Consider the following 22,211-nt stretch of genomic DNA (forward strand, 5'->3'; position numbering starts at 1 on the left):
CCCTCTCCCTCTCCTACCTCCGCACCCCCTCTCCCTCTCCTACCTCTGCACCCGACTCCCTCTCCTACCTCCGCACCCCCTCTCCCTCTCATACCTCCGCACCCCCTCTCCCTCTCATACCTCCGCACCCCCTCTCCCTCTCATACCTCCGCACCCCCTCTCCCTCTCCTACCTACACACCCCCTCTCCCACCTCCGCACCTCCTCTCCCTCTCCTACCTCCGCACCCCCTCTCCCTCTCTGTTATCCCCCACACATTCCCCCCCTCTCTCCATTCACCAACACCCCCCCCCCCCCCCGCCCCGGCCCCTTGCCTTGTCTCTCCAACAGTTACAGGGAGCAGGAGCGCTCAGCAGAGCAGCTTTTTGGTCGGTCGGTCGTTTAAAAATTAAATCACAAGTCAGTTTCACAGCTGGCAGGTGCTGACTTAACACATTTAAACTTTAATAAGAGCAACTATGTGAACATGAAAGCTGAGCTAGCTGAAGTGAAGTGGGTTACTCGGCTCGGAGATAGATCAATGGAGAAGCAGTGGCAGACATTTAAGGGAATATTTCAGAGTACTCAGAATAAGTATATTCCTACTGTAAAGAAAAATTCTAAGGGGACGACCCACCATTTCTGGTGAATTAAAGTAGTTAAGGAAAGCATCAAACGTAAGGAAAAACCATATAATTGTGCAAAGATAAGTGGCATGTCAGATGATTGGTCAGAATATACAGAATGGAAGAGAATGACTAATAGGTTAATCAGGAGAAAGAAATTAGAGTATGAGAGGAAGCTAGCTATAAATGTAAAAACAGATGGCAGGAGTTTCTACAGGTCTTTAAAAAGGAAAAGAGCCAGTGAGTGTTGGTCCTCTAGAGAGTGACAATGGGGAGTTAATAGTAGATAATAAGGAAATAGTGGATGAAATGAACAAATATTTTGCTTCTCTCTTCACTATTAAGGATACAAAAAACATTCCAGTAAAAGCTGTAAATCAGGAGGTGGAAGAAAGGAACTTGGTGAAGTTACAATCACCAGGGAAGCTGTATTGAAAAAACTGATGGAGCTGCAGGCTGACAAGTCTCCAGGTCCTGATGGACTTCATCCAAGGGTCTTAAAAGAGGTGGCTAATGAGGTAGTAGATGCATTGGTGTTAATTTTGAAAAATTCGCTGGATTCTGGAAAGGTTCCATTAGACTGGAAAATAGCAAATATTCAATTCAAAAAGTGGGGCGAGGCAGAAAACAGGTAACTATGGGACAGTTAGCTTGACGTCTGTCGTCGGGAAGGTGTTGGAATCGATCATTAAGGAGGCTTTAGCCGGGCACTTAGAAAACCTCAAGGTAATCGGGAATAGTCAGCATGGTCTAGTGAAGGGGAAATCATGTTTAACTAATTTATTGGAGTTGTATGAAGTCGTAACATGTGCTATGGATAAAGGGGAACCCTTTGATGTACTGCACTTGGATTTCCAGAAGACATCTGACAAGGTGCCACATAAAAAGTTATTGTGCAAAATAGGAACTCGTGGTGTAGAGGGTAAAATATTAGCATGGATAGAAGATTGGCTGACTGGCAGAAAACAGAGAGTATAAGAGTCAGAGGGAGAGCAGATATGTAGGCAAATTATCTGAGAAGTGCAAGGACAATAGGGCAGTAATAGTAGGGGAGTTTAACTCCCTCAAAATTAACTGGGATAGTTTTAGTATGAAAGGAATTGAGGGAGCAGAATTCTTGAGGTACATTCAGAACTTTTTTGCCCAGTGTATAGCAAGTCCAACAAGAGAGGGCACAGTTTTAGACACAGTGTTAGGAAATGAAGATGGGCAGGTGGAAGGAGTGGCAGTGGGACAGCATTTTGGTGGTAGTGATCATAATTCAGTCAGTTTTAACATAATTATGGAAAAGAACAGAGATAGAACAGGAATTAGAGTTGTCAGTTGGGGCAAGGCCAATTTTTCTAAACTGACGAGTGATTTAGCAAAAGTGGACTGGAAACAGTTACTTGAAGAATATCAGAGCAATGGGAGGCAAAGGGGAGATTCAAGAGGTTCAAAGTAAATATCTTCCCACAAAGAAAAAGGGTGAGATGGCCAAATCTAGAGCCCCATGGATGTCAAGGGGCTTACAGGGTAAGATAAGGCAGAAAAGGAAAGCTTATGCCTGGCACAGAGAACTTAATACCCACAGAAAGCTGAGATGAGTATCGAAAGTGAAGGGGTGAAATCAAAAAGGAAATTAGGAAAGCAAAGAGAGGCCTTGAAAGAATATTGGCAAGCAAAATCAAGGTAAACCCAAAGATGTTTCATCAATACATTAAGAGTAAGAGGATAACTAAGGAGAGAACAGGACCCATAAAAGACCAAAAAGATAACCTATGTGTAGGGGCGAAAGATGTTGGATTTGTTCTTCATGAAAACTTTGCGTATCTTCACAAAAGAGAGGGACGATGCAGATATTGTAGTTGAGGAGGAGTATGAAGTATTGGATGTGATAAACATAGGGAGAGAGGAAGAATTAATGGGATTAGCATCCTTGAAAGTTGATAAATCACCAGGGCCAGATGAAATGTACCCAGGCTGTTAAAAGAAGCAAGAGGAAATAGCGGACGGTTTGACCATCATTTTCCAGTCCTCACTGGATACAGGTCTAGTGCCGGAGGATTGGAGAACTGCTAACATTGTACCTCTGTTTAAAAAGCGAGCAAGGGATAGACCGAATAATTACAGGCCAGTCAGTCTAACCTCAGTAGTGGGCAAATTATTGGAATCTATTCTGAGAGACAGGGTAAACTGTCACTTAGAAAGGCAGAGATTAATCAAGGATAGTCAGCATGGATTTGTTACGGAAGATCTTGTCTGAAGTAACAAGGAAGATAGATGAGGGTAGTGCAGTTGATGTGGTCTACATGGATTTTAGCAAGGCTTTTGACAAGGTCCCACATGGCAGACTGGCTAAAAAAATAAAATCCCATGGGATCCAGAGAAATGCAGCAAGGTGGATACAAAATTGGCTCAGTGGCAGGAAACAAAGGGTAATTGTTGATGGGTGTTTTTGCAAATTGAGGGCTGTTTCCAGTGGCGTTCCACAGGGCTCAGTACAGGGTCCCTGCTTTTTGTGGTATATATTAACGATTTGGACATAAATGTAGGGGGCATGATCAAGAAGTCTGCAGACAACACAAAGATTGGCCGTGTGACAGATAGCGAGGAGGATAACAGTAGGCTGCAGGAAGATACTGATGATCTGGTCAGATGGATGGAAAAGTGGCAAATGGAATTCAACCTGGAGAAGTCTGAAGTGATGCATTTGGGGAGGTCAAACAAGGCAAAAGAATACATGATTAATGGCAAAATACTGAGGTGTAGAGGAAATGAAGGACCTTGGAGTAAATGTTCACAGATCATTGAAGACAGCAGGACAGGTCGATAAGGTGATTAAGGAGGCATATGGAATCCTTTCCATTATTAGCTGAGGTTTAGAATACAAGAGCAGGGAGGTTATGCTGGAACTGTATAACTCATTGATAAGGCCACAACTTGAGTACTGTGTGCAGTTCTGGTCTCATCATTACAGAAAGGATGTAATTGCACTAGAGACGGTACAGAGGAGATTTATGAGGATGTTGCTGGGACTGGAAAAATGCAGCTATGAGGAAAGATTGCATAGGCTGGGGTTGTTCTCCTTGGAACAGATAAGGCTGAGGAGAGATCTGATTGAAATGTACAAAATTTTGAGGGGTCTGGATAGAGTGGTGGTGAAGGGTCTATTTACCTTAGCAGAGAGGTCAGTGACAAGGGGGCATAGATTTGAAGTGATTGGTAGAAAGATTAGAGGGGAGATGAGGAAAAGTTTTTTCACCCAGAGGGTGGTGGGGGTCTGGAACTCACTGCCTGATAGGGTAGTTGAGGCAGAAACCCTCAACTCATTCCAAAGAAGTCTGGAATAAGCACCTCTTGAAAATTGCTAACATTGATATTGTCAATGAAAATAGTGGGCACATTGAACAATTACTTTGCGTCAGTATTTACAGGAGGGGAAGAGGTCAGCATGCAGGACAGCCCAAGGAAACGAACACTGAATCAGGGCAGGGACTCATCCAAATTACCATAAGTAAAATAACAGTAATGAAAAAAATAATGGCACTCAGGAATACAAACTGCCAGGACCAGATGGCTGCCATCCCAGGGATTTAAAAGAAGTGGTAAGAACACTGAGGATGCCTGGACTATAATCTTCCAAAGTTCTCTCAATTCATGAACCATTCACTTAGATTGGTAAATTGCACGTCACTTTGCTATTTAGAAAGGGAAAAGAGGGAAACCAGAGAATTATAGACAAGTTAGTCTAACATCTGTTGTCAGGAAACTGGAACAGTCTATAATAAAGACAGAACTGTTCAGCAGATCAGAGAGTTAGCATGGATTTTTAGAGAGTAGGTCATGCCTGAAAAACCTGATTTAATTTTTGAAGACAAAAGCAGAATACTACAGATACTGGAAATCCAAAATAAAAACTGAAAATGTTGGAAATACACAGTGTGTCTGGCATCTGTGGAGAGAGAAACAGAGTTAATGTTTTAGGTTGATGACCTTTCACCAAAACTGGGAAAAATGAAAATGTAATAGGTTTTAAGGAAGTGAAAGGGGGCGGGGTGGAAAGGAACAATACGGAAGGTCTGTGATACGGTGGAAGGCAGGAGAGACTAAATAATAGGGCTGGTGGTGCAGGGTCAAAGGGAGCATCGTGGAAAAGTAAAAAAACAAAAGATGCGCCTAGAGGAGGTGCAAACAGTAGAATGATGAACAGCTGTCAACCGAAAGCAAAAGCAAGGGAAAAAGAGACCAACACCAAAACTGGCAAATAAAAAGGAAACAAAATGGGGGCAGAGATTACGGTCTGAAATTGTGGAATGTTGAGTCCAGAAGTCTGTAGAGTGCATAATCTAAAGACGAGGTGCTGTTTCTCAAGCTTACGCTGAGCTTCACTAGAACACTACAGTTGGGTGAAAACAATTTTCCTCAAATCCCCTCTAAACCTCCTGCCCCTTACTTTAAATCTATGCCCCATGGTTATTGATCCCTCCGCCAAGGGAAAAAGTTTCTTCCTATCTATCCGATCAATGCCCCTCATAGTTTTGTATATCTCAATCAGGTCCCCCCCTCAGCCTTCTCTGCTCAAAGGAAAACAACCCTAGCCTTTTCAGTCTCTCTTCATAGCTGAAATGCTCCAACCCAGGTAACATCCTAGTGAATCTCCTCTGCACCCTCTCAGTGTGTTAGAGCAAGAGGACTGTAGACTTGTCAGAGCTCATCTCAGGATTAGCATTTAGACATGAGTCAGCCAATTCTCAGCAAAGGAAGCCTAGATCATTTAGTCCCCTTTCACCGGATTATCAAGGCCAGAGTGACACAGAGCTAGAAGGACGGAGAGTCTGGCATCAAGGAGCATTTGAGGAGTTGGAGCCAGTACACAGTGGATAGAGAAGGGTCGATAACTGACACCTCTGAATAATTATGCAGCGCTGGGCTACAAAGTTTAGGGTTAGGAACACCAGCAGTGGAAAGGGAGGTGGAGGGGATCTATGTGCATTCAGGGATTGGACAAAGAAAATGCACAGCACCAGGCCAGCACTGGATTGCCCCACACCGCCGCCACCCCATCAGACTTCAGAGAATAATTTATGGACACAGTCAATCATCTGCACAAGGCCAGGCCAGACCAGATGCACAAGAAAAGCTAGGCCCTAGAGCATAAAGACTCCGTCATGGGGTCATATATAGCACAGAAGGAGGCCATTTTCCCATCAAATCCATGCTGGCTCTCCATAGAGAAATCCATTCAGTCCTACTATCCTGCTCGATCCATATAGCCATGCAAGTTTATTTCCTTCTAGTGACCATCCAATTTCCTTTTGAAACCATTGAGTCTCCACTTCCGCCACCCTTGTCGGCAGTGAGTTCCAGGTCCTTACTGTCCACTGGAGTAGTACCAGATGATTGGAGGGTGGCAAATGTTGTTCCCTTGTTCAAGAAAGGGAATAGGGATAACCCTGGGAATTACAGACCAGTTAGTCTTACGTCAGCAGTGGGCAAATTATTGGAGAGGATTCTGAGAGACAGGATTTATGATTATTTGGAAAAGCATGGTTTGATTAGAGACAGTCAGCATGGCTTTGTGAGGGGCAGGTCATGCCTCACAAGCCTTACTGAATTCTTTGAGGATGTGACAAAACACATTGATGAAGGAAGAGCAGTGGATGTGGTGTATATGGATTTTAGCAAGGCGTTTGATAAGGTTCCCCATGGTAGGCTCATTCAGAAAGTAAGGAGGCATGGGATACAGGGAATGTTGGCTGTCTGGATACAAAATTGGCTGGCCCATAGAAGACAGAGGGTGGTAGTAGATGGAAAGTATTCAGCCTGGAGCTCGGTGACCTGTGGTGTTCCACAAGGATCTGTTCTGGGACCTCTGCTCTTTGTGATTTTTATAAATGACTTGGATAAGGAAGTGGAAGGCTGGGTTAGCAAGTTTGCCGATGACACGAAGGTTGCTGGAGTTGTGGATAGTGTGGAAGGCTGTTGTAGGTTGCAACGGGACATTGACAGGATGCAGAGCTGGGCTGAGAAGTGGCAGATGGAGTTCAACCTGGAAAAGTGTGAAGTGATTCATTTTGGAAGGTCGAATTTGAATGCAGAATACAGGCTGAAAGACAGGATTCTTGGCAGTGTGGAGGAACAGAGGGATCTTGGGGTCCATGTCCATAGATCGCTCAAAGTTGCCACCCAAGTTGATAGGGTTGTTAAGAAGGCGTATGGTGTGTTGGCTTTCGTTAACAGGGGGATTGAGTTTAAGAGCCGCGAAGTTATGCTGCAGCTCTATAAGGCCCTGGTTCGACCACACTTGGAATATTGTGTTCAGTTCTGGTCGCCTCATTATAGGAAGGATGTGGAAGCTTTAGAGAGGGTGCAGAGGAGATTTACCAGGATGCTGCCTGGACTGGTGGGCATGTCTTACGAAGAAAGATTGAGGGAGCTAGGGCTTTTCTCATTGGAGCGAAGAAGGATGAGAGGTGACTTGATAGAGGGGTACAAGATGATGAGAGGCATAGATAGAGTGGATAGCCAGAGACTTTTTCCCAGGGTGGAAAGGGCTATCACCAGGGGGCATAATTTTAAGGTGATTGGAGGAAGGTTTCGGGGAGATGTCAGAGGTAGGTTCTTTACACAGAGAGTGGTGGGTGCGTGGAATGCGCTGCCAGCGGTGGTAGTAGAAGCAGATACATTAGGGACATTTAAGCGACTCTTAGATAGGTACATGGATGATAGTAGAATGAAGGGTAGGTAGTTAGTTTGATCTTTGAGTAGGTTAAAGGTTTGGCACAACATCGAGGGCCGAAGGGCCTGTACTGTGCTGTACTGTTCTATGTTCTATTACCACTCATTGTGTAAAAAGGTTCTTCCTCCCTGCATCTCTTGCCCAAAACTTTCAATCTGTGTCCCCTGGTCCTTGTACCATCAGTTAATGGGAACAGCTTTTCCTCGTCTAACTTATCTAAGCCTCTCAAAATCTTGTACACCTCTATCAAATTTCTCTTCAATCTCTGCTCCAGGGAGAACCATCCCAGTTTTTCCAACCTAACCTTGTAACTAAAATCCCTGATCCCTGGAATCATTCCAGTAAATCTGCTCTGCAACCTCTCGAGGATCTTCACATCTTTCCTAAACTGTGGTGACCAGAACTGTATGCAATACTCCAGTTGGGGTCTAACCAGAGCTTTATACAGGTTCAGCATTATTTCCCTGCTTTTGTACTCTATGCCTTTATTTATGAAGTCCAGGATCCCATAAACGTTATTAACCACTTTCTCGACATGTCCTGCCACCTTCCAAATTTGATGCACATGCACCCCAGGTTCCTCTGTTCCTGCACATCTTTAGGACTGTGCCATTAAGTATATATTGCCTCTCCCTATTGCTCCCACCAAAATGCATCACCTCACGCTTGTCAGTATTAAATTCCATCTGCTACCTGTCTGCCCATTCGGCTAGCCTATCTATGTCCTGCTGCAGGCAGTTCATATCATCCGCACTGTTTCCCACACCTCCATGTCTGGTGTCATTGGCAAATTTTGAAATTCTACTGTATTCTAAGACCCAAGTTATTTATATATAGTAAAAAAAAAACATGGCCCTAGCACTGACCATTGAGGAACAGCACTGTCTACCATCCTCCAGTCTGAAAAACAACCACTTACCACAACTCGCTATTTTCTGCCCTTAAACCAATTTGTTATCCAATTGGAATAAATAATGGGGGCTCATAAGAAAGGTATTGCAACGATCATGAGTGATTTTAATCTACATATAGTTTGGACGAGTCAGATTGGCAAAGGTCGTCTGGAAAATGAGTTCATAGTGTGTATTCGGGACAATTTCTCAGAACAGTACGTTCTCGCACCAACCAGAAAGCAGGCTATTTTAGACCTGGTTAATGTGTAATGACCTCTTAATGACCTCTGAGTAAAGGAGCCTCTAGGTAACAGTGATCATTACATAACGGAATTTCACATCCAATTGGAGGGTGAGAATTGTGGGTCAAAAACTAGTCTTTCAAACTTAAATAAAGACAATTACAAGGGTATGAAGACAGAATCGATTAAAATGAACTGGAAAATAAGGTTTAAGATAAGACAGTATAGAAGCAGTGGCAGACATTTAAGGAGATGTTCCATATCTGTCAGCAAAGGTAATATTCTAGTGAGAAAGAAAGACTCTAGGAGAAGAATGCACCATTCGTGGCGAACTAAGGAAGTTAAAGATAGTAGCAATTTGAAAGAAAAAGCACACAATTCTGCAAAGATTATTGACAGATCAGAAGATTGGACAGATTTTAACAACCAGCAAAGAATGACCAAAAATAGAGGGAAAGCTAGCTAGAAATATAAAAACAGATAGAGTTTCTACATGTAATTAAATAGGAAAAGAGCAAAGCTAGTGTTGGTCCTCCAGAAAGAGTGTCTGGGAAACTAACAATGGAAAACAAGAAAATGGAAGAAGGGTTGAATAGGTGTTTGGTGCCAGTCTGCACTGTAGAAGACAGAAAAAACATTCCAAAGATACTTGAAAAATAGGAGGAAAGAACTTAAAACAATCACAATCACCAGGGAAAATGTACTGGGAAAGCTATTAGAGCCAAAGGCTGACAAGTCCCCAAGACCTGATGGCTTGCATCCTCGGGTCTTAAAAGAAGTGCTCCAGATATGGTGGATGCATTGTTTACGATCTTCCAAAATTCCCTGGATTCTGAAAAGCTCCCATCAGATTGGAAAATTGCAAATGTAATACCTCTATTCAAGAAAGGAGGCCTCAACTATGTACAATCTAGATAAATTATTTGGATGAAGGGATTAAATGTAAAGTTGCTCAATTTGCAGATAACAGTCTACAAAGGAATATAGATAAGTTCAGTGAGTGGATAAAAATTTGGCAGACGGAGCATAATGTGGGAAAATGCGAACTTGTCCACTTGGGCAGGAAGAATGGAAAAGCAGAATATTTAAATTGAGAGTACTCTGCATTCTGGCACATGAATCTGAAAAAGTTAGCATGCAGGTACAGCAAGTAATCAGGAAGGCAAATAGAAAGCTGTCATTTATTGCAAGGTGAATAGAATATAAAAGTAGGGAAGTTTTGCTACTGCTGTACTGGGCGCAAGTGAAACCTCATCTGGAGTACTGTCTACTTAAAGTATATAACTGCATTAGAAGCAGTTCAGAGCAGGTTCACTAGGCTGAGTCCTGGGATGAAAGGGTTGTCTTATGAGGAAAGGTTGAAAAGCTTGGGCCTATACCCAATTGAGATTAGAAGAATGAGAGGTGATCTTATAGAAACATACAGGATCCTGAGGGAACTTGACAGGGTGGATGCTGGAAGGATGTTGCCACGTACAGGCAAGACTAGAAATAGGAGACAGAATTTAAAAATAAGGCGGCTTCCATTTAAGACGGAGGTGAGGAGAAGCTTTTTTCTCTGAGGGTCATTAGTCTGTGGAATTCGCTTCCTCAAAGAGCAGCAGATGCTGGGTCACTGAATATATTCAAGGCTAAGTTGGATGACTCCCTTGTCTATCAAGAATCTAAGTGTTATTGGGGGTGCCAGACAGTAAAGTGGAGTTGAGGCCGCATTCAGACCAGCCATGAGCTGATCAAATGGCGAAGGCGGCTCAAGGGGCCAAATGACCTACACCTACTCCTAATTCATATGTTCGTATGGACACTGACCTTCCTATTCCATGAGCTTCAATCTTGTTAACCTGCCTTTTATGCAGTACTTTATAAAGACTCTCTTAAAATCCATATGAACAACATCAACCACACTCCCTTCATCAACCTTCTCTGTTACTTCATCTAACTGAATTTTTTGATTAGTCAAGCATGATCTACCTTTTACAAATCTGTGCTGGCTCTCCTCAAACCTCTCCTCGTGTCTGTTGATTTTTTTTCCTCGATTATTGTTTCTAAAACCTTAATGACCAATGATGGTTACACTAACTGGACTGGCCTGTAGTTGCTAGGACTGTCCTTATACCCTTTCTTGAATAAAGGTGTCACATTTGCCACTCTCCAATCCTCTGGCACCTCCACCATATCCAGGTAAGATTGGAAGATTATGGCAAGTCCTTCTGCTACCTTCATTCCCACTTCTTTTAGCAACCTGGGTTGCAAGCTATCCAGTCCAGGTGACTTAGCTACCCCAAGTATAGCTAGCCTCTTAATTCCCGTGCCCCCCCTCAATTTTCACCGTATCCATTGCCTCTACGCTCTTCACTTCCACTGTTATTACGTCAGATTCCTCTGCCTTAGTAAACACTGATACAAAATACTCTAAGTATTCCAGCCTTGCCCTGTGCCTCTAAGCATTTATTACCCTCATTGTCCCTAATTGGCCTCACTCCACCTCTTACTACCCACTATTTACATGCCGGCAGAAGATTTTTGGGTTCCCTTTTATGTTGACTGCCATTCTATTCTCCTACTCTCTCTTTGCCAGTCTTATTTTCCACTTCACCTCCCCTCTCAAATTACATATGGCCTAGTCCTTGCTTGAAGAATTCACCTAACATGCATCACAGACCATCTTTTTTTGTTTCATCATAATCTCTATTTCCCACATTTTCCGAGCAGCCCTGTTTTTGGTTTCCCTACCTTTCGAACTTGTTGGAACGTAACCAGCCTGTACTGAACCATCCCTTCCTTAAAGATCACCCATTGTTTTGATACAGCTTTTCCTGTCAATCTTGGTTTCCATTTTACCCTGGCTAGATCCCTTCTCATCGCACTGACATGAGCTCTCTTCCAATCTAGATGTTCAACCTTATTTCGTTCTTTGCTTTTCTGCATTATTAGTATAAACTTTATGTTATGATGATCACTCTTACCCAAGTGCTCACGATCAGACACTTGGTCCACCTCATTTACCAGCACTGGATCAAGCACTGCCTCCTTTTCAGTTGGGCTGAGAATATACTGATCAAGGAAGTTCTCTGAAAACATTTCAGAAATTCCTCCCCTTCCTTACCCTTTACTCTAGAATTATCCCAATCGATATTTGGTTAATTAAGGTCCCCCAATATCACCACTCCATAGTTATTGCACAGCTGTGATTTTGCTGCAGATTTGCTCCTCTCTCTCTCTCTATTTGAAGGCCTATAGAATACCACTAGTAGTGTGATCATACCCATTTTGCTTCTTTCTCCCCTCAAGGACATTGTCCCTTTCCAACAGTACAATGCTCCCTAATGTGCATTGCTACCCACCTCCCTTTTATCCTTCGCTATTTTTTCTGAACACCATATCATAGGAACAGGAGTAGGCCATTCAGTCCATCGAGCCTGCTCCACCATTCAATACGATCATGGCTGATCATCCACTTCAATGCCTTTTTCCCACACTACCCTCATATCCCTTAAGTCATTTGTATTTAGAAATCTGTCAATCTCTGCTTTAAACATACTCAATGACTGAGCTTCCACAGCCCTCTGGGGTAGAGAATTCCAAAGATTCACAACCCTCTGAATAAAGAATTTTTTCCTCATCTCCGTCCTAAGTGACTTCCACGTTACTTTGAAATTGTGCTCCCTGGTTCTAGACTCCCCAAACAGGGGAAACAGCTTAGCTGCATCTATCCTGTCTATCCCTTTAAGTATTCTTTAGGTTTCAAAGAGATCACCTCTCGTTCGTCGCCATCCCAGGAACAAGTCTGGTGAACCCTCATCGCCCTCCCTCTATGGCAATAATATCCTTCCTAAGGTAAGGGGACCAAACTGCACACAGTGTTCCAGGTGCTGTCTAACCAAGGCTTGAGGCAACTGAAGCAAGATTGCACTACTCCTGTACTCAAATCCTCTTGCAATAAAGGCTAACATACCATTAGCCTTCTTAATTGCTTGCTGCACCTGCATGTTGGCTTTCAATGACTTATTGACAAGGACACCCCACGTCCCTTTGTGCATCTGCACTTTTTAATCTTTTACCATTTAAGAAATACTCTGCACATCTATTCTTCCTACCAAAGTGGATAACCTCACATTTTTCCACATTATATTCCATCTGCCACATTCTTGCCCACTCACTACATCTGTCCAAATCCCCTTGAAGCCTTTTTGCATCTTCCTCACAACACACATTCCCACCTAGTTTTGAGTCATCCATGAACTTGCAAATATTACATTTGGTCCCAGATCAAATCATTGACACATATTGTGAACAGCTGTGGCCCAAGCACTGATCACAGCCTGCCAACACGGGAATGATCCGTTCATTCCTACTCTGTTTTCTGCCTGTTAACCAATCCTTAATCCATGCCAGTATAGTACCTTCTATCCCATGTGCTTTAATTTTGCTAACCAATCTCCTGTGGGGGACTTTATCAAAGGCCTTTTGAAAATCCAAGTATATCACATCCACCAACTCCCCTTTTATCAATTCTGTTAGTAACATAGCCAAAAAAACTCCAATAGTTTTGTCAAACATGATTTCTCATTCATAAATCCATGTTGGCTATGCCCAATCAGATCATTATTATCCAAGTGTCCATTTATCACATCCTTTAGAACAGATTCTGGCATTTTCCCAACGACTGATGTAAGGCCAACAGGTCTGTAATTCCCTGTTTTCTCTCTCCCTCCCTTCTTAAATGGTGGAATGATATTTGCGACCTTCCAATCTGCAAGAACCGTTACAGAATCTATAGAATTTTGGAAGATGATCACCAATGCATCCACTATCTCCATACATACCTCTCTCAATCCTCTGGGATGTAGAATACCAGGTCCTGGAGACTTATCGACCTTCAGCCCCATTAATTTCTCCAATACAACCTTCTTACTAATACTAATTTCTTTCAATTCCTCATTCTCCCCAATCCTTTGGATCTCTAATTCTGAGAGATTTCTTGCATTTTCCGCAGTGAAGACAGACACAAAGTAATCATTTAGCTTCTCTGCCATTTCTCTATTCCCCATTACAAATTCTTCTGATTCTGCCTGTAATGGACCCACATTTGTCTTAGCCAAACGTTTCCTTTTTACGTATCTGTAGAAGCTTTTACAGTCCGTTTTTATATTGTTCACTAGCTTACATTCATATTCTATTCTGCCTTTATCAGTTTCTTGGTCCTCCTTTGTTGTATTCTAAAATCCTCCCAATCCTCAGGTTTACTATTTCTAACAACTTTATAGGCCTTTTCTTTTAATCTTATACAATCCTTAACTTCCTTTGTTATCCACGGTTGACTGCCTTTACTTTTGGGGTTTTTGTGCCTTGAAGGAATGTATAGTTGCTGTAAACTATGTAATATTTCTTTAAAGACTATCCATTGCCTTTGTACTATCATACCTTTTAATGTATTTTCCCAATCCACCTCAGCCAATTTGCCCCTCATACCATTATAATTTCCTTTGTTCAAATTTAACACCCTGGCTTCAGACTGAACTACCTCATTTTCAAACAAAGTAAAATTCTACCATATTATGGTCACTTATCACTCAAAGTTCTTTTACAATAAGATTAATTAGCCCTTTCTCATTACATAATACTAAATCTAAAATAGCCTGTTCTCCAATTGGTTCCTCAACATACTGCTCCAGAAAACCATCCATAACACACTCCAGAAACTCATACCCCACAGCATTAGTTTTCAATAGGTTTACCCAGTCTATGTGCAGATTGAAATTACTCATGATTACTGCATTACCCATGCTACATGCTTCTCTAATCTCCTGAAGAATGACATGCCCCACACTACCACTACTGTTTGGTGGCCTATAAACGCCTACTAATGTTTGCTTCCCTTGCTGTTTCTTAGTTCCACCCAAACAGATTCCACATTTTGTTCTTCCAATCGGAGATCCTCCCTTACAAATGCACTGATCCCATCCTTTATTATCTGCGCAACACCACCTCCTTTTCCTGTTCGCCTATCCTTCCTAAACGTCGAATATCCTTGAATATTCAGTTCCCAGTCTTGGTCACCCTACAGCCACATTACCGTTATGGCAATTAGATCATACCCATTTACCTCTATTTGGGCCTTTAAGTCATCTACCATGTTGTGAATGCTGCTTGCATTCAGGTAGAGTGCCCTTAACCTTCACGTCTTGACATTCTGCATTCTAAGCCTAGTTGATGATTGCCTTTGTTTCACCTGCCTTCTAATGTCACTTGCTACTTTTCTACCTCCTGTTACCAGCTTTACTTACTTCCAATTTGAGCGACCTCTCAGGTTCCCACCCCCGACAAGCTAGTTTATACCCTCAACAGCACTAGCAAATCTCCCTGTGAGGATGTTAGTCCCAGTCCTGTTAAGGTCTAGCCCGTACATCTTGTACAGGTCCCACCTGCCCAGAACAGGTTCCAATGCCTCAGAAAACTGATGCCCTCCCTCCTATACCAATTTTCCAGCCACATGTTCAGCGATCAATCCTCCTATTCCTATACTCACTAGCATGTGACACTGGGAGTAATCCTGAGATTACTGCTTTGGGAGGTCCTGCTTTTTAATTTCCTTCCTAACTGCCTAAAATCTGTTTTCAGGATCTCTTCCTACCTATGTCATTGGTATCAATGTGGACCACGGCCTCTGGCTGTTCACCCTCCCCCAGAAGAATGTCTTGCAGCCGCTCTGTGACACCCTTGACCATTGCACCAGGGAGACAACACATCATCCTGGAGTCACGGTTACTGCTGCAGAAACGCCTGCCTGATGCCCTGACTATCGAATCTCCTATCACGATTGACCTTCCACTCTTCTTCCTCCTCTCCTGTGCAGCTGAACCACCCGTGGTGCCACAGATTTTGATCTGGCTACATTCCCCCGAGGAACCATCACTCTCACCTGTATCCAAAATGGAAAACCGATTAGCAAGCAAGATAGACTCAGGGGACTCCTGGACTGCCTGCCTGGTTCTCTTAGACTGCCTGGCGGTCACCCATTCCCTCTCTGCCTGCATGCTCTTAACCTGTGGTGTGACCACCTCCCTAAACGCGCTATCCATGTAGTCCTCTGCCTCGCGGATGCACAGCAGTGACTCCAGCCGTTGCTCGAGTTCCAAAACCCGGAGCTCAAGCTTCTGCAGCCGGTGACACTTCCCGCAGATGTATTCGTCGAGGACACATGGTGCATCCATGTCTTCCCACCTACTGCAGGACGTACATTCCACTTGGCCGAGCTGACCGTAACTTTAAAAACTCTTTATTACAATAAGTAAAATAACTTACCAGTTACTCACCAACTTCTTCCCCTGTACCGATGAGACAGGCAGCTACTGGAAGCTGAAAAAAGGTAGAACACCGAACTCCCACTTTACATTGTGCACTCAAATTTATTTTCTTCTTACTTATCAAACTCTCTTCTTCACACACTCTGCCCTCCAGCTTCACTCAGTGCAGAGAAGCAGCACTGAGATTCCCCTCAATTTATACTCTGAAAACAAAGCTGGAACTCTGCTAAAGCTCAGAAACCAGTTTAAGCTAGCTACCTAATTAACTAGCTTCAGCTACTCTCAAGCTGTAAGTATACCCCTGTTTAAAACTACAAGAAACCTAACTTACCTCTTAAACAGGAATTTCAATTAAATGCTAGATGTAAACAAAACAAAAACTAGTCTTGAAAGATTAACCCTTAAAATTCACTCACTAACCAAACTCCTTTCTTCACACTGTGCCCTCCAGCAGCACACAGTGTATGTATATGAAGAGCCCAGACATTGTTTTTAAGCCACATTTCTGTTACCATTACATCACACCCCAAGCAACTATTTGTGCTTGTAGCTCACCAACCTTATTCACCACACTTTGTGTGTTTATATACATTCATCGTAATCCTGTCTTTGCATTCCACTTCCATTTAATATGGAACTATTCCCTTCTGGAAAACTGTCCAACACTCTCACATTAAGAACCATATTCCTCTTTTCTGCTTCTGTATGCTGCTGGTGCCCATCCCCTGCCAATCGAGTTTAAAACCTCCCCATCCACACCAATTAATCTCCCCGCGAGGACACTGATTCCAGCCCTGTTGAGGTGCAACGCATCGTTTTGAATAGGTGCCTTCTGCCCCAGAATTTATCCCAATGCTCCTAGAACCTGACGCCCCCCCTCTTGCACCATGCTTCAAGCCACACAGTGATCCTCCCTATCTTCCGATTTCTACTCTCTCAAGCGCGTGGCACTGGGAGTAATCCAGAGATTATGGCCTTCGAGGTCCCAGCTCCCGAAAATCTGACCATAGGATTTCAGCACCTGCCCTTGTTATGTCGTTGGTACCAATGTGTACCACAAGGGGCGGCACAGTGGCGCAGTGGTTAGCACTGCAGCCTCACAGCTCCAGCGACCCGGGTTCAATTCTGGGTACTGCTTGTGTGGAGCTTGCATGTTCTCCCTGTGTCTGCGTGGGTTTCCTCCGGGTGCTCCGGTTTCCTCCCACAGCCAAAAGACTTGCAAGTTGATAGGTAAATTGGCCATTATAAATTGCCCCTAGTATAGGTAGGTGGTAGGGGAAAAGAGGGAAAGGTGAGGATGTGGTAGGAATATGGGATTAGTGTAGGATTAGTATAAATGGGTGGTTAATGGTCGGCACAGACTCGGTGGGCCGAAGGGCCTGTTTAAGTGCTGTATCAATCAATCAATCTAAACTTCTTACTCACTCCCTTTCCCCTGCAGAATATCCTGCACCCTCTCCGTGATGTCCTTTACCCTGACACCAGGGAGGCAACACACCATGCAGGACTCATGGTAATGGTTACAGAAATGTCCGTTCCCCCTAACTATGAAATCCCCTAAAACTACATTTCTACTCTTTATTGTTCCCTCCTGTACATTCCCTTGCCCATTGGTGTCATGGTCTGGACTACACTCCTTCAAGATGTTGTCACTCCCAGCAGTTTCCAAAGCTGAGAACCAATTTGAGAGTGGCAAACACCCCGAAGACTACCTCACTTCCTGCCTCTTCCTACTCATCTGGATGGCCACCCATCTACTATCCAGAACTTTACTGCCTGTGGGGTGACCACTTCCTGGAACATCTGATCCCAGGAAACTTTCCTTCTCCCTGATGCTCCGCAATGATTTTAGTTTCCCCTCAAGCTCGGAAATCCTAAGCTAACGCTGAAGCAGCTGGAGACACTTCCTACACATGTAGTCGCCCAAGAGACGTGAAGTGTCCTGAAGTTCCCACATGGCGCAGGAAAAGGCAATGAAATGGCCAGAAGCAAACAGCAGGGAGTGAAAGCAGAAAGCTAAGCAAGGAGCGAGCGCAGAAGTAAACTGAAGCAATTAAGTGAAAACTCAATTGGCAAAGACCATCAAAATGTTTGCTAAATGTTTAGCTGCTGGTCATTTGGAAAAATCATGGGAAAATCAGTTTGAGAAATGGGCCAACTCTATTTTGAGAAACATTTAAATCATCTTTCTCAGGGAGCCACTGAGTCTCGTTCTACTCTTCCGCTCATCTTAATCTTGCATTAAACATCTTGCATATGAGTATGCTTCCTGACACTCCTCTAACCCCATTTCAGTTAAATACTACACTTGGTTAAAACTCCCCTTGTGCAACACTTGACAGTCTTGAATATTCCATTTTTCATAAGCAACTATCTCATTCCTTTGGAAAAAGGTGGACTCTGTTTCCATAATGTCTGTGGTAGCAAATTATCAATTTTGACCACCCTTAGGATGATTTTTTTTTTACTAACTTGCCCTTAAATTTTTTTAAGTGGGTCTATTGAACCCTGGAGGAGGTCTAGAGGATGACCACCAGATAATACCTTGACTTGTGGCTGTTCATTATCAGGAGGCACTCAGGGAACTGTAGCTTTTGACACAGAAAAATCCTAGACTGGGAAGAGCTAAGACTGAGGTCTTTGAAATGACCTGAAATGAAGAAAGGAATGGATTTTGTTCAGATAGACAGCTCCTATTTGAACAGGATAGAGAGGGGAGGACTAGGAGACATTAGTACAAAATAAGAAAGCAAACTTAGGTTAAACTCCAGGAAGAACTTCTTTCCAGAGAGTAGTCAACCTGTGACATACGTTGCCAGATAAATTTGTTGCAGAAATTCAAAGGGTTGAGAGACTGAAGACATTTTACGTTACACAGATAAGTGAGGCTAACTGTGATCTGTGGCATGAGCGACAGTAGTCTCCTGAGGTTTGCTTAACTGCCTCTGGGCGTCTGGGAGGAATTTCCCAGAGATCTACATTAAATTAGCTTATGGTTTTGTTTGTCTCTCTCAGGAGATTGCATGATCGGGAGTGGCGGAGATTTGATGATAAGTTTAGGCTGTACCATGTCTGCACGGGACAGGCTGGATAGACCATTTTCCTGCCCTTTTTCAACTTACATTCTTAAACTTCTAATATTGCAGGTAGAAATATTTTCAGAAAATAATTCCTTTGATCTACTGAATGAGTATAGTCTAGGGAAAAAGTGTATTTTGGTGCAAAATTCCATTTTCCGCAGAAGTGGAACTAGGACACTACACAGTGATAAGGTGACATGCCGTACAATAAACTCAGTACTTGATTGAAAGTAGAATTCAGATTGGTTAAGAATGAGATGAGATGATGTGTAATCAACAAGTTACCTGTGTTGCTCTGACACGAAGCACTGCAGTGTAGTCATGTGATGAGCCCGGGGTAGATCGGAATGTTTGAGCAGTCGCATGAAACACCTGAGCAAAAATGAGACAAGATATTCAGTTTGTACTATGGTTATATTATAACTGGTGAAATACCACAACTTCCAGTATAACTCTCAGATTGTATGCTCAGTAAATGATTCTGGTGCTAACCTCACAGCTAAATAGCTAAACCTATATTTGCACTAATGACAGAACAGCACATTGCGTGGAAAAGTAACACATTGCTAATAATAGTCCAAAACACCAATCCCGACTGCTGAATTGGGCAAACACATGGCAGATGAAATTTAACGCAGAGAAGAGTGATGTGAAGCATTTTGGCAGGAAGAATGAGGAGAGGCAATACAAACTAAAGGGTACAATTTTAAAATGAGTGCAAGAACAGGTGACAACTGGGGGTGTATGGACACAAACCTTTGAAGGTGACAGGACAAGTTGAGAAGGCTGTTGATAAAGCATACAGGATCCTTGGCTTTACAAAGAGGCACTGACGACAAAAGCAAGGATGTTATGGCAAAACTTCAAAAAACTCTGTTTAGGTCCAGTTGGAGTATTCGAGCCAATTCAGGTCACCACACTTTAAAAATTGATGCCATGGCCTTCGAGAGGGTGCAGAAGAGATTTGTCACAATGGTACCAGGGATGAAGGATTTCAGTTATGTGCAGACGAGAGAAGCTGGATTGATTTATATTTTGATTTTGAGATACAGCACTGAAACAGGCCCTTCGGCCCACCGAGTCTGTGCCGACCATTAACCACCCATTTATACTAATCCTACACTAATCCCATATTCCTACCACATCCTCACCTATCCCTATATTCCCCTACCACCTACCTATACTAGGGGCAATTTATAACGGCCAATTTGCCTATCAACTGCAAGTCTTTTTGGCTGTGGGAGGAAACCGGAGCACCCAGAGGAAATCCACGCTGACACAGGGAGAACTTGCAAACTCCACACAGGCAGTACCCAGAATTGAACCCGGGTCGCTGGAGCTGTGAGGCTGCGGTGCTAACCACTGCGCCACTGTGCCGTATTGTTCTCCTTTCGAGTAGGGAAGGTTAAAGGGAGATATAATAGAAGTATTGCATATCATGAAGGATTTTGACAGAGTAATTAAGAAGAAACTGTTTCCAAAGGTACAAGGGTAGGTAACCACAGAACCAGAGGAGAGATGAGAAGAACCTCTGTTACACAGTGATTCATTTTTTTTCTGGAACACACTGCATGAAAGTGGAATCAATAGTAACTTTCAATGGGAAATCGGATAAATATTTGAAGGGAAAAGGCTATGAGGAAAGAGCAGAGGAGTGGGACTAATTGTATATCTCTTTCAAAGAGCGGGCACAGGCACAATGGACTAAATGGCCTCCTTCTGTGCTATATAATTCTATGACCTTGGTTCAACAGAAAAAATCATGGCAATCCAATAGCTATAGAGTTCTTTTACTGGAAAAACACAGTTCAAGTTGTATAAAAGCTACATACTGCATTTGCTGGAAATTTGAAATAAAAACATAAAATGCTGTAAATACTCAGCAGGTCCGGCAGCATATGGGGGGAGAGAAACCGAGTTAATGTTTCAGGTTGATGACCCTTCATCAGGACTGGGTAGGTCTGTGGTTGAAGGGAAGAACTCTTTTGTTATTTAATGTCTCCCGTCTTACGCCCTATCACAGACGTTCACTTTTGTCCTTTTCCACCCTCCCCCACTTAAACTACTTAAAACCGACATTACTAACTTTCCCCAATTCTGACGAAATAAGAAATAGGAGCTGGAGTAGACCATTTGGCCTTCGAGCCTGTTCCGCCATTCAAGATCATGGCTGATCTTCGACCTCAACTCTACTTTCCCGCACTATCCCCAGATCCCTTAATTTGCATAGCATCCAAACATCTATTGACCTTTGTACTGAACATACTCAACGACTGAACATCCACAACCTTCTGGGGTAGAGAATACACAAGATTCACAACCCTCTGAGTGAAAAATTTCTCATCTCATGCATGCTAAATAGCAGAAGCCCTACAGCCAGAGCTCAAAGATCCCACAAATAATAGATCAGATGAAAGCTCTGGAATACTGCCAGTAATGAATAGTGGAGGACAATTCAACAACAGGAAGAGGCAGCTCCATGAACATCCCCATCCTCAATGATGGCGGAACCCAGCACGAGTGCAAAATACAGGCTGAAACATCTGGAAACATCTTCAGCCAGAAGAGCAATACATTGTGGAACCAAAAGGCATTATCAGTATTTTAGATCCAGTATTGTATAGTGAGGCGGTTAATTAATAATCTCATCGTAAAAGATCTGCTGGTAAATAGTGATCATAATACAACTGAATCCCATATTAAGTTGAATAACGACATACTCTAATCACAAACAAGAATCTTACACTTAAACAAAGCCAATTACATAGATTTGAGAAGAGAGCTGACTGAGGTTTGTTGGGTAAATAGACTAAAAGGTATGGCAGTAAAAGTTCATAAGGAAAAAAAATAGAATGCGTAAACCATCCAGGAACATAAACAGATTGTAAGAGCTTTTACAAGTATATAAAAATGAAGAGATTAGTTAAAGTAAACGCTGATCCCTTGGAAGCTAACAGTAGAAATTATCACGGGCAGTGAGGAAATGATAGACACTGAACAAATATTTTGTGTCTGTCTTCACAGTAAAAGACACCAGATACATACCAGAACTAGTGGGTAGCCTAGGGGCCAAGAGTGAGGAAATTAAGATTACTATCAGCAGAGGCCAATCATCACAGCTTCAGGACATTAGAACATTACAGCGCAGTACAGGCCCTTCGGCCCTCGATGTTGCGCCGACCTGTGAAACCATCTGACCTACACTATTCCATTTTCATCCATATGTCTATCCAATGACCACTTAAATGCCCTTAAAGTTGGCGAGTCTACTACTGTTGCAGGCAGGGCGTTCCACTCCCCTTCTACTCTCTGAGTAAAGAAACTACCTCTAACATCTGTCCTATATCTATCACCCCTCAACTTA

The 22,211-nt window shown here is 43.0% G+C and overlaps 1 protein-coding gene across 2 annotated transcripts in view; it reads right to left on the reverse strand.

Annotated features, from left to right (window-relative positions):
- Positions 1 to 22,211, reverse strand: part of LOC137377586 (polycomb group RING finger protein 3) — a 283,609-nt gene that overhangs the window by 199,369 nt on the left and 62,029 nt on the right. For both annotated transcript variants that reach the window (XM_068047388.1, XM_068047379.1), the window contains exon 2: positions 19,133 to 19,219. In XM_068047388.1, coding sequence (XP_067903489.1) covers positions 19,133 to 19,219 — 87 coding nt within the window. The remainder of the gene's footprint in view (positions 1 to 19,132; positions 19,220 to 22,211) is intronic.

The sequence above is a fragment of the Heterodontus francisci genome, chromosome 1 (assembly GCF_036365525.1).
Source record: "Heterodontus francisci isolate sHetFra1 chromosome 1, sHetFra1.hap1, whole genome shotgun sequence".
NCBI classification, from domain to species: Eukaryota; Metazoa; Chordata; class Chondrichthyes; order Heterodontiformes; family Heterodontidae; genus Heterodontus; species Heterodontus francisci.